Here is a 13,537-nt window from a genome sequence, read left to right on the forward strand (position 1 = left end):
GATTCTCTTTTGAGGCTACAGTGATATCCCTTTGATTCCAGAGTATGGCAAACTGTAGCCCAGTAAATATACTAATGCCCATTAATTTGCAACATTTCCTTAAAGGCCCTAGATAAATTGCTTTTTTTCATTTTGAAAGTAATTTCTGTCTGTGACATTCCCAGAAAATCAGAGAAATGTTACAGAAAAAATATAGCAGATGTGAATTTACTTACCGAAGGATGAACAATAGGCTCTAAATTCAAGTTCAGTGTAGCTTGGGAAGAATAAATCACAATGAACATGAAGCACAGAGTGGTTCTCCCTGGGGACTTCATTTCTTCAGGCTTGAGCTGTTTTGCCTGAAATGGAAATCCGACATTTTAAAGATATAGCAATTTATTTATTATACAAGGAGAGAACTAGCAAGCCCTGTCTTAAAGGCATTGCTATAGAAGTATCTTTTATTAGACAAGAAAAAGGAAGGAGTATGAAGGAATCAGCATTAGAGAAGATCTTTGGGTGAGGAAATAATAATGTTGGGGGGCTGAGGCAAGGGATGAGGATGGTACTGTAAATTGGGCAGAGGTAGTAGGTATTTGGGTACATTTCCTATATACATGGAGAGGGTCAGAGAGTAGGAAAGAGAAGAAAGAAAGGAGAGAGAAGGAAAGCAAAAAAGGGAAAAGACTACTCAGTAAGAAATCCTTTTAACATTGTGACCCAGTATATGAACAAAAGAATGCAGAGAACAATAGTTACCTTTACTACACACAATGTCCGTTGAAACTCTCAGTTCTAACCTATTTCATCTTAGCCTTTTTTTTTTTTATCTCTTAACACTGGTAGCAATCTATTAAAATAATTTCATGACCCATATTAATAGGCTATGATCCACTAGTATGAAGAATCCTGGGCTAAATTATAAAGCTATGTTTTACTCTACACTCTTTTATCATATTATAGTATATAACAGAATATTAGTATAATATAGCCCATCTTATATTGGTTTTGGACAGAAACGCCATTACAATGCTGGCTATGGAAACTGAGATTTTGTGGCCAGTTAATCATTGTTCCTTTCAGAAAGCAGATTTTCACAGGGAATAATCCCAGCCCTAGGACCAGGACAAGCTCTTTTATGTAGACTCCTTTCCTGGCAGTCTTTTTAGTGCCTGTGTATTGTTGTGAAAAGAGCATTAGACTAAAAGACAGAAGGCATGGGCCAGGATCCAGGATTAATATAAACAGACTGTACATTCTTGAGTAAGTTACTTATCTTCTCTGAGTCTAGGTTTCTCCATCTGTAATATGGGGACAATTATACCAGGTCTAAACTGCCCACAGTTTTCTGAGGCTCTAGTGAGATTTTATGAGTGAAAATGTTTTAAGAAACACAAAATGCTCCGCAAGGCTGCAGTGATTGTTGTCTGGTCAGCAGTGGAGTCCAGAGGGCAATCAGGAAGAGCAGGACTTGGCTGAGGCATTACAGGGAGCTCCAGGGAATGGTGGCCAGGATAACACACTGATGATAAGGAAGATTTCCATGCCAGGGAGAATTGTGTTTCAATCGCCAGCGGCAGGCTGCCTCCTTTTCCCCTTCCCTACTGCAAAGGAGGGAAGCTCAGGGCCCTGGAAAACTGACCCAATTTGCAAAGTTGGCAAACAAATACGTTTTTAAAATTCTGCAACCCAAGGGTTTTGGAAAATGCCTTGCAACTTAGGTTACCAGAATAGATAGAAATTTGTGACCAGATGTGTCTGCTGGAAAGAAATCAAAGCAACTCCTTGCTTAGTCCTCTATTAGAAGTTTTTCCTCCCTTGTTGAAAGGAAGTGGGGTTTGGGGGTATTGGCCAGGCTGATCTGGCTGGCGATAGCAACTGTTCCTGGGATTAATTGGCTATTTAGGAGACAATTTAATCTTTTCAGGCCCCAGCTTAGTGCACTAAACTAGTAGGTTCCATATTAAGGCAGTCATTCAAGTGGATGGAACTTAGTAACTGAATAGCTAATGAGCTCCCCTCTGACACCCACAGAGGGACGTAAGTACTGGAGGGACTGACTCCATGTCTTTTGGCCATTTCCCAATTGTTGGCAGCACCTCCTTTTTCATCAGAGTTAGCAAGAACTATGGTATCCCCAGATGGTCATGCCAGGTGCTTTTAAATAGGCCACTGGATATTACTGTCCCTCCTATTTACTCCTCAGAGACAGTCCTTTATGACTAAACTAACACTCATAGCTCTGGTGACTCATTTGGTGACATCAAAGAGATATGTCAGTAGAAGTAGAGATGAGATGTGGGGAGGATCCTACTCTGGGGTAGGGGATCTGGATATGGAGCAGTGTCCAGTTTCCTACAGCAGGGGTTCTCAACCTTTTTAGTTCCACAGACCCCTTTGCCAGTCAGGTGAAAACCACAGACCCCTTACTAAGTCCATTCTATCCTGTGTATTATTTAATAAACATATCACACCTACACCAACACAAGCATAATGTTTTTTTGAATCTCAATTCAAGCTCATGGACCCCTTGTTAAGAATGCTTGACCTATAGTCATCCATTACACAGAAAGTACAAGAGCAAGGGTTTCTCTTCTTGGAAAAAAGGAGATTGTCATCAATTTGGAGGAAAGATAATAGTCAAAATATTTCACAACCAGTACGGCAAGGACCTGACCAATTGGAACAGAGGTGCCATCTGAATATCAGCCCAGCCCTTGAGGCCATTGCGACCTTTGGGGGGAACCCAGAGACAAACTTTTCTTACCCATCATTCTACTTGTGTCAACCCTCCAGCTCACAGCCAGTGGAGGGAGCCAGTGGAGGCTCCATGGGCTAATTGGATAAAAGAATCCAGCTCCGAGCATGGATCCGTATCCCACATCTAAGGCAATGTGGTTTGGGTAGGGCCCCTTTCATTGTAGATACCCTAGAAGTTCCTGTTTATTCTAAAGTTCCTGGAGTACAGGGCAGACAGACAAAAACTGAGAGACAGAGAAACAAACAGAGTGAGAAAGAAAGTTATCTGATACCATTCCTAATTCTTTCCCATTTAAAATGAACTTCTTGGATACTCTCTACCACTCACCAACCTGCATGAACCATCTGCATCTCAGAAAGAGCTGGGAAAGATTATCTAATCCTTAGCTCTGACCCATGGCCCTGAGCAACTTCCTGGTATCCTCTGATTCTATTTTCCTGTCTGTGAAGTTAGAAGACAGAGAGGAAATTAAAGCACATGACATCATATGCCAGGAATGGGCAGTTGGGATTCGCAGCAGCAGCACATTTTGAGGATGAAGTGTCTGTGTTCCTTAAAGGAGTCGATATAACATCATTCTTTTGTAGAGTGATTGTGCACCAGGAAATGACAGTGTAAAACTGGCCTGAAACACGATAGGGAACTGTACCCCCTATTCTTAGAAACAACCAGTGCTTAAGGTCAGCTCCTCTCTTAGAAACCCTCATCATCCCACACCTGCCTAGACTTTTTGGGGGTGACTAGGAGTGTGTTGGGGAGAGAGTAAGTGGGCTTGTGTGCCTTGCAAGGTTTATAGCGTGTTCACAAAATGATAACCCAGTGTCATCATCCTCATCAAATTGTGATTCCAAGCTCCTTTCAAAGAGGGAAATGGTGGGATTCTTTATGAAAATGATTTCTTTCCTAAGCTCTGCACAGCTCTCTGTCCTGTGCTCTTGGGGGTTGTCAACCCCGCTTTCCTCTAAAGAGCCTAGCCTTGATATCCTCCCTGGATCCCTAGAAAGGAGGAAAGTAGGAGCTGACAATGAGGGCAGTACAGCTCCATCAGCCTCTGCCACAGGCCCCCTCCTCCTGGTAGCGCAGGGCTCTGCCCCAGGCTTCAGCCCAGCACACTGCCCCGCCCCAGGCTCTCCCTGCTACCACCATCCTGGAAGAAAGTTTCTGGAGTGTTTAGGCATCAGCTGCTTTGGCGGTTCTTATTCCTGGGTGCTTATCCAAACAATCACTCGGAGGTTTTTTTTTTTCACTGTTTTAATATGACTGATTGAATTAGACTCTCTGGGAATGGGGGCTAGGCTGCTGTATTTGTAAATATCTGCCCCAGAAGCACAGGGAGGTTTGAGGTCTCCATGGAGTCCTATTTGCACCACTCTATTGCTTTCTCCACACTTCCCTGTTCACTCTGTTCCTTCCACCCCCAGTCTACAGCTCTCCCTCTGCTAAAGAAACTATGTAGACACAGAATCTTGAGAGGACACATTTGGAAGGCAATCAATACTTGCTAAGAGAGTGTATTTGTGGAAGCATAGATTCAGAGGTGATCTACCTGATATTTTGGGGTACAATTCAGTAGCCTAGAATGTTTTTGAGGTTATGTTATATATCCCATAAAGAAAAAAAAAGAATGCATTGCACACTTATTGACCTACAAATGTAGATACTTTCTGTAGGCCCTGAATTGTGCTGTGAAAATTGAAAGGAATCATAGCCCTTGCTCTTACGAAGCAGTCGCTCTAGTCGGGGAAGGCATGAAACATGCAATCAAAGAAACAAGAAATAAAGAAAAACATAAGATTAGCAGATATTGTTTCCTAAATGCCTACTGGTACCAGGCACAGTGCTAAGTACAAAATATGCTCCTTCACTTCATTGACCTCATAATACTGTTGTGAGGTGGGCATGTTAATTCCAAATCAAAGATGAGGAAACTAAAGCTCCGAGAGGTTAAGCGACTTGCCCAGGCCACCTGGATGACCCCGGCTGGCCTATCCCCAAGCCGAGTCCAGTGTACTAATGGCTAGCGTGGCTGGAGGAAAGTGGGGAGTGGACTGGGCTTTGGAGGTTTAACAAGGGAAGGGGTCTCTGGGCAGACCTGGAAGGATGGGGTAGGAAACAAGAATTTCAGGCAAAGGAGAACAGCAGAAGCAGAAGTCAATGTCTCTAAAAGCAGCCCCCGAAGGTGGTGCTTAGCAGGCCCTTCTAGCTCACCTGGACGCTCGTTTGGGCTGCTTGCCAACCACCGTGATGTAACCTTAGCTGTGGGGAGGGGAAGGCATTGTTCTCATGGGCACCCCAGGACCGTCCTGAGGAAGTTTCCTTCCTATTCTGAGCATCACCACAGAAATCAGGACTATTTTTAGTCTGACTTGGAGGGAGAAGGAATTTTTTTTGACAGTCTCAAGCAATTTTAATTGTCTATTAATTAAATAAAAAAATATTTTGATCATAGTAACATAGATATAACTCCAAAAGCTCTCATTTTAACCGCTTTCAAGTGTACCATTCAATGGCATTAGATTACCCTCCTAGTAAGAGGGAGAATGAATTTGATGGCATGAGGGCTCAGGTGAGTCCTGTCTTCATGTAATAGAAAAGAGTAGACAGAGCACGGGCTTTGAAATAAAAACAGCCTTGCTCTCTAATTCCAGCTATTCCTGATTTCAATAATGATGATCAAATAAGCTTCCTTTTTCAGATTTTAAATGCTAGAGATTGTATCTATGAAGCATGGAGCACAATAGAGACTGGTCATAGTCAAGATCCAATATAATTGTTATCTTTTTATTTTTATCACTTAAAACAGGTGAGTGTCATCCCCTGGTTTGCTGTCCAATAGCTATTGTTTATTTTGGGTGTGTTTTTTTACAGAAATTGAAAAGAAAAGGATTTGCAGTACATATGAATGGAGGATGTGTGTGTTTATTTTTATATAAACACAGTCAGAACTGGAAGAGAAGCTAGAATTCATCTCTAGTTTAATCCCCTGGTTTTTAAGATGAGAAAAGTAAGGCCCACCAAGGGCTGAATGTCCCGAAAGCAGTTAGTGCAGGGGTTCTTAACCTTTTTTGTTCCAAGGACCCCATTGCCAGTCAGGTGAAAACCACAGACCCCTTACTAATCCCACACTATCCTGTGTATTACTTAATAAATATATCACATATCACACCTGCACCAACACGTCCCCACAAGAATAATATATTTTTCAAACTTCAGTTCAAGCTCACAGACCCCTTGTTAAGAATGCCTGAGTTAGTGTCTGAATCAGTCGGGATTCAACAGGACAACCAACAATCCCTAAATTTCTAGATAATAGTGTTTTGCCACTGTCAGGCAAGCCATAGGATTATAGGTAATAATAATTGTCAGCAAATTATCCCTACTTTTCCGATATGGAAATAGAAGTCTAGAAGGATGAGTAACTCACCAAGGTCACAGAGGTAGTCTGTGGTAATGCCAAAGTTACATACCAATCTGTCTGTTCTGCTCAGAAAAACAAAAACAAAAAAGGTACCATTTAAGCCAAGAGATCTTTTTGTTGAAATGTCTGTAAGGTAAGTGGAAAACTTCCTATATATGAGTACCAGACTGGGCAACTAGAAACCTGAGGTCTAGTCACACTCCCACCACTTACTAGCTGGGTGACTTGGGGCAAGTCACTTCACCTCTCAGAACCTCAGTTTTCTTATCAGCAAAGCCAGGTAATTGCCTACACTCAATGATTTCAAAGTTGGTATGCAGGAGTTGGTCTCTGCTGCTTCCATTACTGTTCTAAGAGTCTCAAGTTCCTCACAGTCATTTCAACTCAAATGCAGACTTGTTTAGGCTTCTGAGCCTAACCTTAAACTATCCCATTTATTTATCCAACCCACCCCTGATTTTTCATATGGTCCAGGCCTTCACGGCCATCACATGAACCATTTTAATGGATTCCAGTCTATTGTGGGTTGAATTGTGCCCCAAAGACACATTGAAGTCTTAAACCCCTGGTACCTGTGATTGTGACATTATTTGGAAACAGGGTCTTTGCAGAAGTAATCAAGTTAAGATAAGTCAAAATAGATAAGGATGGGCCCTAAATCCAATGATGGGTGTCCTTCTGAGATCACATGAGGCACTGCAGCATGTGTGGGAGGTGAGGACTTGAAGATGGCAAGTGTATGAAACTCAAGAAATTTGGCTGGGAAGCAGAAGAGAGAGAATGAGGATGGAAGGGATATGAAGTCAAGGGAGAGCTTTTGTTTTTTAATGAGAGGGACTTGAAAATGTTGAAGAGTAAATAGGATAGGCTGGCAGAGGAAAGGTGACTGAGAGAGAGGAAAGGCGACTGAGAGAGAGGAAAGCTTATTACTAGCATAAGGTTAGTAGCTGTTGGTTGATAGTTCAAGGTTCCTGAGGTTGCAGAAGAATGGGGGCCACAGTCAGGGGAAGGACTTGGTCTAAGCTGGAAAAAGAGACGGCTCCTACCCGTGAGAGGAGGGGAGAAGGAAGGGTGGGTGCAACCGCATGGTGGGACGCTGAGAGGGTGCCTATCTAAGGACTTCTTTTTCTCTGAATTTTGAGTCATGTTCACCCCTGAGAGTGAAGTAAGGAGAGAGCAGGTTAGAGTTTGGAGGACAGAGGAGAGTTCCTGAAACTGTCATTTCAGAGAGAGAGGCTGATTAAGTTGACCAAGAACAGCAGGAAGAATTTGCAAGGTCCAAGGCCCAGCTGAGTTTAGAAAACAAATAATTCAATCTTCCCATGATATATAAGCTGTTAAGCTTAGCATGCCACACACAGTAACACAGTAGGCACTCTAATAGGCAGAGCCATCTTTTTAACAAAAGAATTCATTGGATTGCACCCTTTTTTAGCAAGAGAAGCTGTAACCTCTTACTAAACTTTGGCCTGTGTCTGGTTAACTAGACAAGTTATTGTACCCTTCAAATGAAGCCATAGGCATATCTCCCCATACCATCCTGCCCCATATCCTGGGGTCCAGATTTTGTGCTCAGGCAGCTATTTCTTAAATATGTACTTTGGTTAAAATAGAGATGAGGTGAAAGACTGAAAATAGTCATGCACATATGCCCTTCTATTACTAGAGAATAATTCAAAGCAGAGGTCCTCTTGATGGCAGATGATGGATGGTAGCATACCAAGTTTCAGGACCCTCAATACACATATCATGTGATTATTAATCTTTGCTCATCTCTGTGAGGCATGCACAGGGCTCCATTAGGATAAGCCCCCAACCCCTGACTTGCAGGAGTACAGATGAAAAACCCTCCAGTGTTACTTTAAGAGCCCGCTTTCATGTATCTGTATTTTCAACTGCAAAGGTGATAAGACTTATCTTGGCTGACCTTATTTAATTAGATGATTCATCTCTTGCACATGCCGAACTATAAGCTAAATATTTACTTAAATAAAAAATGAAACACAATACCAATTAAAGAACTGCCTTGAAAAAATTTTTTTCTCTTTGGTTTTCCTTTGCCTTGAAATAAGGTCCAGCAGCAGCATTGTATCAGGGTGGCTGGGTACTATCAGATTACAGAGGAACATTTGTTTGTACACAATGGGGTCAAGTTTTCCAAAACACACTGCACATGTGCGCGGCCTTGATAACCTTTTATTCTTCTTTCCTTCTTGTAAATTACTGGAAGATTTTAACCTTTAAGCAAGAGATTACCATCTTTATGAAAACATCAAGTTCCTAACTCTGCTCTTATCTAGTCCATCTTGCTACCTTAATTTATCATGTGGAGGGGTTTCCCTGATCCTGGCAGAACAATGCCAAGGATGCATTTCAATAGCCCTGTGGTTGGCCCCAGAACTGGGCATCTGGGAGGGCTTGGATGCAAGCCCTACAGTTCTATCATTCTACTACTCATTAGGTGAGAGGCAAACTTCTCCTGGGGCTCTTAACAATAATAACTGGCCAATCAGAACCTGTCTCTGGACACTGTATTGGAGCAGGCACCTAGTGACTTCCTGCTGGGCCAACCTTAACCATTTCTCTGCTGAAGAGTGGGGAGGTCTGTGGGAGAGTCCACGGGGAGAGGCTGGGTGGCTGAGGCAGAGGAGGATTGGGGGTTTGGGGAACAACTGATCATTCAGAAATTTGGGGACAGCTTATTGACTAAGTGGTTTGAAAGTATTCCAACATTTAATAGTGGGTGGTACCCTCTTACCCCTCTGTTTTCCCTCCTTTCACAGACTTCTTCCTCTTCATCTCCTTGAGATTAGGTATTGCTGTCCTTGGCCAATTATTTCACTTCTCTTTGTCATTTCCCTCTCTAGGAATTTTGCTAGACCTTGATAATAATGTGTGTGCTACTCAAAATGAAAAAGTATTATGTAAAACAAAACAAAACAAAATAATAGTACCCTGAAAAGTTATTGCAGTTTCAAGATTTCTTTAATCTGGGTATTCCGGCTTTAGTTCTCAAGTCACTACGCAAAGTACTTTGCAAAGTCATCACTGGTGGCCTAACTGAAAAGCCCAAAGCAGGAGAATCACATCCATCAGCCATGTGGGAACTAGGCCCCTCGTGATTTAGAGGTGGAGAGGATATCACCATCCCAGGGTCCTCAGGATGGAGGAATAAAATATGGATTAGAGTGGATTTACTGGGATTCTACTATAGATCTATTGTGACTCTAGCAATGGAAGAAATTGTAGCATTGATGTGGAGACAGTGGCCATGGGAGTTGCTGAGGGCTGGGAGAGGTTAGAAGAGGTGTGATATAGGGGCATTTTCAGGACTTGGAGTTGTTCTGAATGACATTGCAGGGATAGAAGCAGGACATTATATATCCTGCTATAACCCACTGAATGGACTGGGGGAGAGTGGAAACTACAATGTAAACTATAATCCATGCTGTGTAGCAGTGCTCCAAAATGTATTCATCAAATACAATGAATGTGCCACACGGATGAAAGAGGTTGTTGATGTGGGAGGATGGGGGTGGGGTGGTGTGTGAGGGTATATGGGAACCTCTTATATTTTTTAATGTAACATTTTGTGTGATCTATGTATCTTTTTTAAAAAAACAATTAAAAATTTGGTTAAAAAAAATCCCAATAAAAGTCCTATTCTCTCCGGTTTACTGGTGGCATTTAACACCATTTATCACTTCTTCCTCGGTGACACTCTTCTCCCTTTCCTGGGTCTCTTGCTGCCCCAATTGTTGCTCCTTTTCTGCCTCCTTCTCTAACCTGTTTCCTCGTCCCACAACTTCTTACTGTGGCACCTGCCAAATACTCTGCCTCATTTTTGTCTTTTCTCTCTTGACACTCTCTTCGCTTGTCCAATTCCACAGTTTAAATTATCAATTTATGTGAGAATTCCCCACTTTATTTTCACACCTTCTCTGCTAAGTGTTAGGAATGTCTCTCTAACTGTACTATTTCCACCTGGTTTCTAAATTCAACTCCTTTAAAACTGAACTTGTCTTCTCTCCCTCTGCTTCCCACACCTCCCAGCTTCTGGCTCCATTCTCCATTTGACCAGGCTCAAAAACCCACAGGTATTCTTGGACACAGACCTGAGGGCAGCTGTGGGAGCAGTGATTCAGCAGTTGCTAAGTTGTGTTAATGACTCCATTTTTGATATTCCCATAGCTTTTTCTTCTCCTCTTCCTTGGTTTGAATGTTATCATCTCACATCTGGATGGTTGCAGTAAGTCATCTCCTGGATGGGACCCTTTCCTTCTTTCTTCCCTGTCCAATAATCAAACACACCAGCAGCTGATTGACTTGCCTAGGACACTATATTCCGTAGATTGTCACTATACCATATTCCAAAACTTCAGACATTTTCAAATGCCCAGAGGATATTTGAACTACTTTACGTGGCATTCAAGATTGCCATGATCTAACATCAATGAAGTTCTGCCAAATTTATCTTGCGTAATGCTTGGATACAAAACAGACCAACCTACTCACAAGCTTTTATTGTAACTTCTTTTGCAAATACATTATAAAGATAATCAATAAATATTGGTTGGATGGATTGTTACCTCTCGTTTTTTTCTCATGCTATTCTTGGCACCTGAAATGCTCTATCCCTCATTTCTGAGTTTTACTCACTTCAGGTCTGGTATATTCACCTAGTAATTGAACACAACAATTATTGCTATCATTTATCAAGTACGTACTATATGCCAGGCATATGGCTAAGCACTCTGCATATGTTACCTCATTTAATCCTTATAATTCTATATCGTGAGAACTATCATTATCCCCATCTTACAGATGAAGAAACTGAGGCTTGGCTATATTAAATAACTCACTTAGGGCCACACAGTAAGTAGGTATCCAAGTCTGGTGCCAAAATCTGAACTCTTAACTTTTTTAATTAGAGAAGTTGCGAGTTCGCAGTAAAGTCATGCATAAAATTCAGGGTCTCCATAAACCACTCTGTTAATAACACCTTGCACTGGTTTGGTACATTTGTTAAAATAGATAAAAGCACATTTTAAAAATAATTGTAGTAATTACAATAGTCTATGGTTTAACTTAGGGTTCACCATGTAGTGCAGTTCTATAATTTTAAAAAAATTATTATAGTAACATATATATATACAACCTAAAAGTTCCACTTTTAACCACATTCAAATGGATAACTCAGTGCTGCTAATTATGTTCACAATGTTGTGCTACCATCACCACCATCCATAATGAAACTTTTCCATCATCTCAAATAGAAACTGTGTATTTTAAGCCTTACTTTCTATTCTCTACCCACAACCTATTATCTGGCAATCCATATTCTAGATTCTGACTCTATGAGTTTGTTTACTCTAACTATATCATATCAGTGAGCTCATTCAATGTTCGTACTTTTATGTGTGACTTACTTTACTCCATCACAGGATGTCTTCAAGGTTCATCCGTGTTGTCACATGTATCAGAAATGTATTCCATTTTATAGCTAAATAATATTCCATTGTGTATTTATACCACATTTTGTTTATCTGTTCATTGGTAGATAGACACTTGGGTTATTTCCATCTTTTAGCAATTTTGAATTATGCCACTATGAACATTGGTGTGAAAATCTCTTTCTGAGGCCCTGCTTTCAATTTCTTTGGGTATTTACCTAGAAGTGGGATTTCCAGGTCATATGGTAATTCTATACTTAACTTTCTGAGGAACTGCTGTCTTCCACAGGAACTATACCATTTTACATTCCCACCAACAATGAATTAGTTTTCCTATTTCCTAACATCCTCAATGACACTTGTAACATTCTATATTTTTAATAGCAACAATTCTAGGGGGTTTAAAATGGTATCTCATTATGAGTTTGATTTGCATTTCTCTAATAAATAATGATGTTGAGCATCTTTTCATTTGCTTTTTGGCCATTTGTAAATCTTTTTTAATATGTTTTTTATTAGAGAAGTTGTGAACTTATAAAACAATCATGAATAATGTGCAGAATTCCCACACAACAACCTTCCAACAACACCTTACTTTGCTCTGGATATTTTGTTACAAATTATGAAAGAACATCATCAGACTATTACCACTAACTATAGTGCATAGCATACATTTGGTATATTTTTCCATAACTCCCTATTATTAACACCATGTACTAGTATTGTATATTTGTTATAAATCATGAGAGAATACTCTCATATTTGTACTGTTAACCACAGTCCATTATCCACCACATGGTTCACTGTGTTATACTGTCCCATGCTTTGTACAGTATATCCAAAGTGTGCATTCAGCAGCTCTTGCTTTCACACAGAATTGTGCAGTCATTGAATCAGTAAATTTTTTATGTATTCCTCAGTCTGAAAGAAAAAATCCCACACCACACTATAATTGCCTCTTAGTGTTGACTGTGTTAACTATAGTCCATGAGCTACATTGTGTTTTCCCATGCCTTACCATATTCTTAGCATTTTATGATAGTGATGTGCGTTTTTGTTCTAGTTCATAGAGGAACATTCTTGTATTTGTACTATTAACTGCAACCCTCATCCACCTCCAGGTTCACTACGTTATTGAGTCCCTAGATTATTTTCTAGTTTTCTTTCAATTGACATTTATATCCCTAGACTACCCCTTTCAGCCACAATCCCATCTATAAAAGAGCTGTGTTGGTTATATTCACTATAATGTTACCATCAACTCTATTCATTTCCCATCTTGTACAGTCAAGTAATTAAAAATTTTACATATATTAAGCATCAATATCCCTTCTCAGCCCTCATCCTATCTTCTAGTAATGTGTACTCTAGGTTTTAACTCTATGTCGTTTTTTTTTCATATTTAGTTCATGTTAGTAAGACTATACAATATTTATCCTTTTGTGTCTGGCTCATTTCACTCAGCATATCTTCAGTGTTCATCCATGTTATCAAATGTGTTCCAATTTTTTTCTTCTTACAGCAGCATAGTATTCCATTGTATGTATATACCAAATTTTGGTATCCACTCATGGTTGATAGACACTTGGGTTGTTTCCATCTTTTGGCAGTTGTAGATAACACTGCTATGAATATCGGTACACAAATGTCTGTTCACAACACTGTTTTCAGCTCTTCTTGATATATTCCTGGTAGTGGGATTGCTGGATCATATGGCAGTTCTATCTATATTTAGCTTCCTGAGGAACTGCCAAACCATCTTCTGCAAAGGCTGTATCATTCTACATTCCCACCAACAGTGACGTTTGTATATCTTCTTTGGAGAAATGCCTATTTGAGTCTTTTAACCACTTTTTAATTGGGTTGTTTCTTTGTGTGTTGTTGAATTGTATGATTTCTTTATATATATTCTGGATATTATCA

The 13,537-nt window shown here is 40.4% G+C and overlaps 1 protein-coding gene across 16 annotated transcripts in view; it reads right to left on the reverse strand.

Annotated features, from left to right (window-relative positions):
- The window catches only part of ADGRF5 (adhesion G protein-coupled receptor F5), a 110,138-nt gene that overhangs the window by 57,463 nt on the left and 39,138 nt on the right, over positions 1-13,537 (reverse strand). For all 16 annotated transcript variants that reach the window (XM_058306852.1, XM_071218502.1, XM_071218498.1 and 13 more), the window contains exon 2: positions 216-341. In XM_058306852.1, coding sequence (XP_058162835.1) covers positions 216-317 — 102 coding nt within the window. In that variant the 5' untranslated portion in view covers positions 318-341. The remainder of the gene's footprint in view (positions 1-215; positions 342-13,537) is intronic.

The sequence above is a fragment of the Dasypus novemcinctus genome, chromosome 11 (assembly GCF_030445035.2).
Source record: "Dasypus novemcinctus isolate mDasNov1 chromosome 11, mDasNov1.1.hap2, whole genome shotgun sequence".
Classification (NCBI taxonomy): domain Eukaryota; kingdom Metazoa; phylum Chordata; class Mammalia; order Cingulata; family Dasypodidae; genus Dasypus; species Dasypus novemcinctus.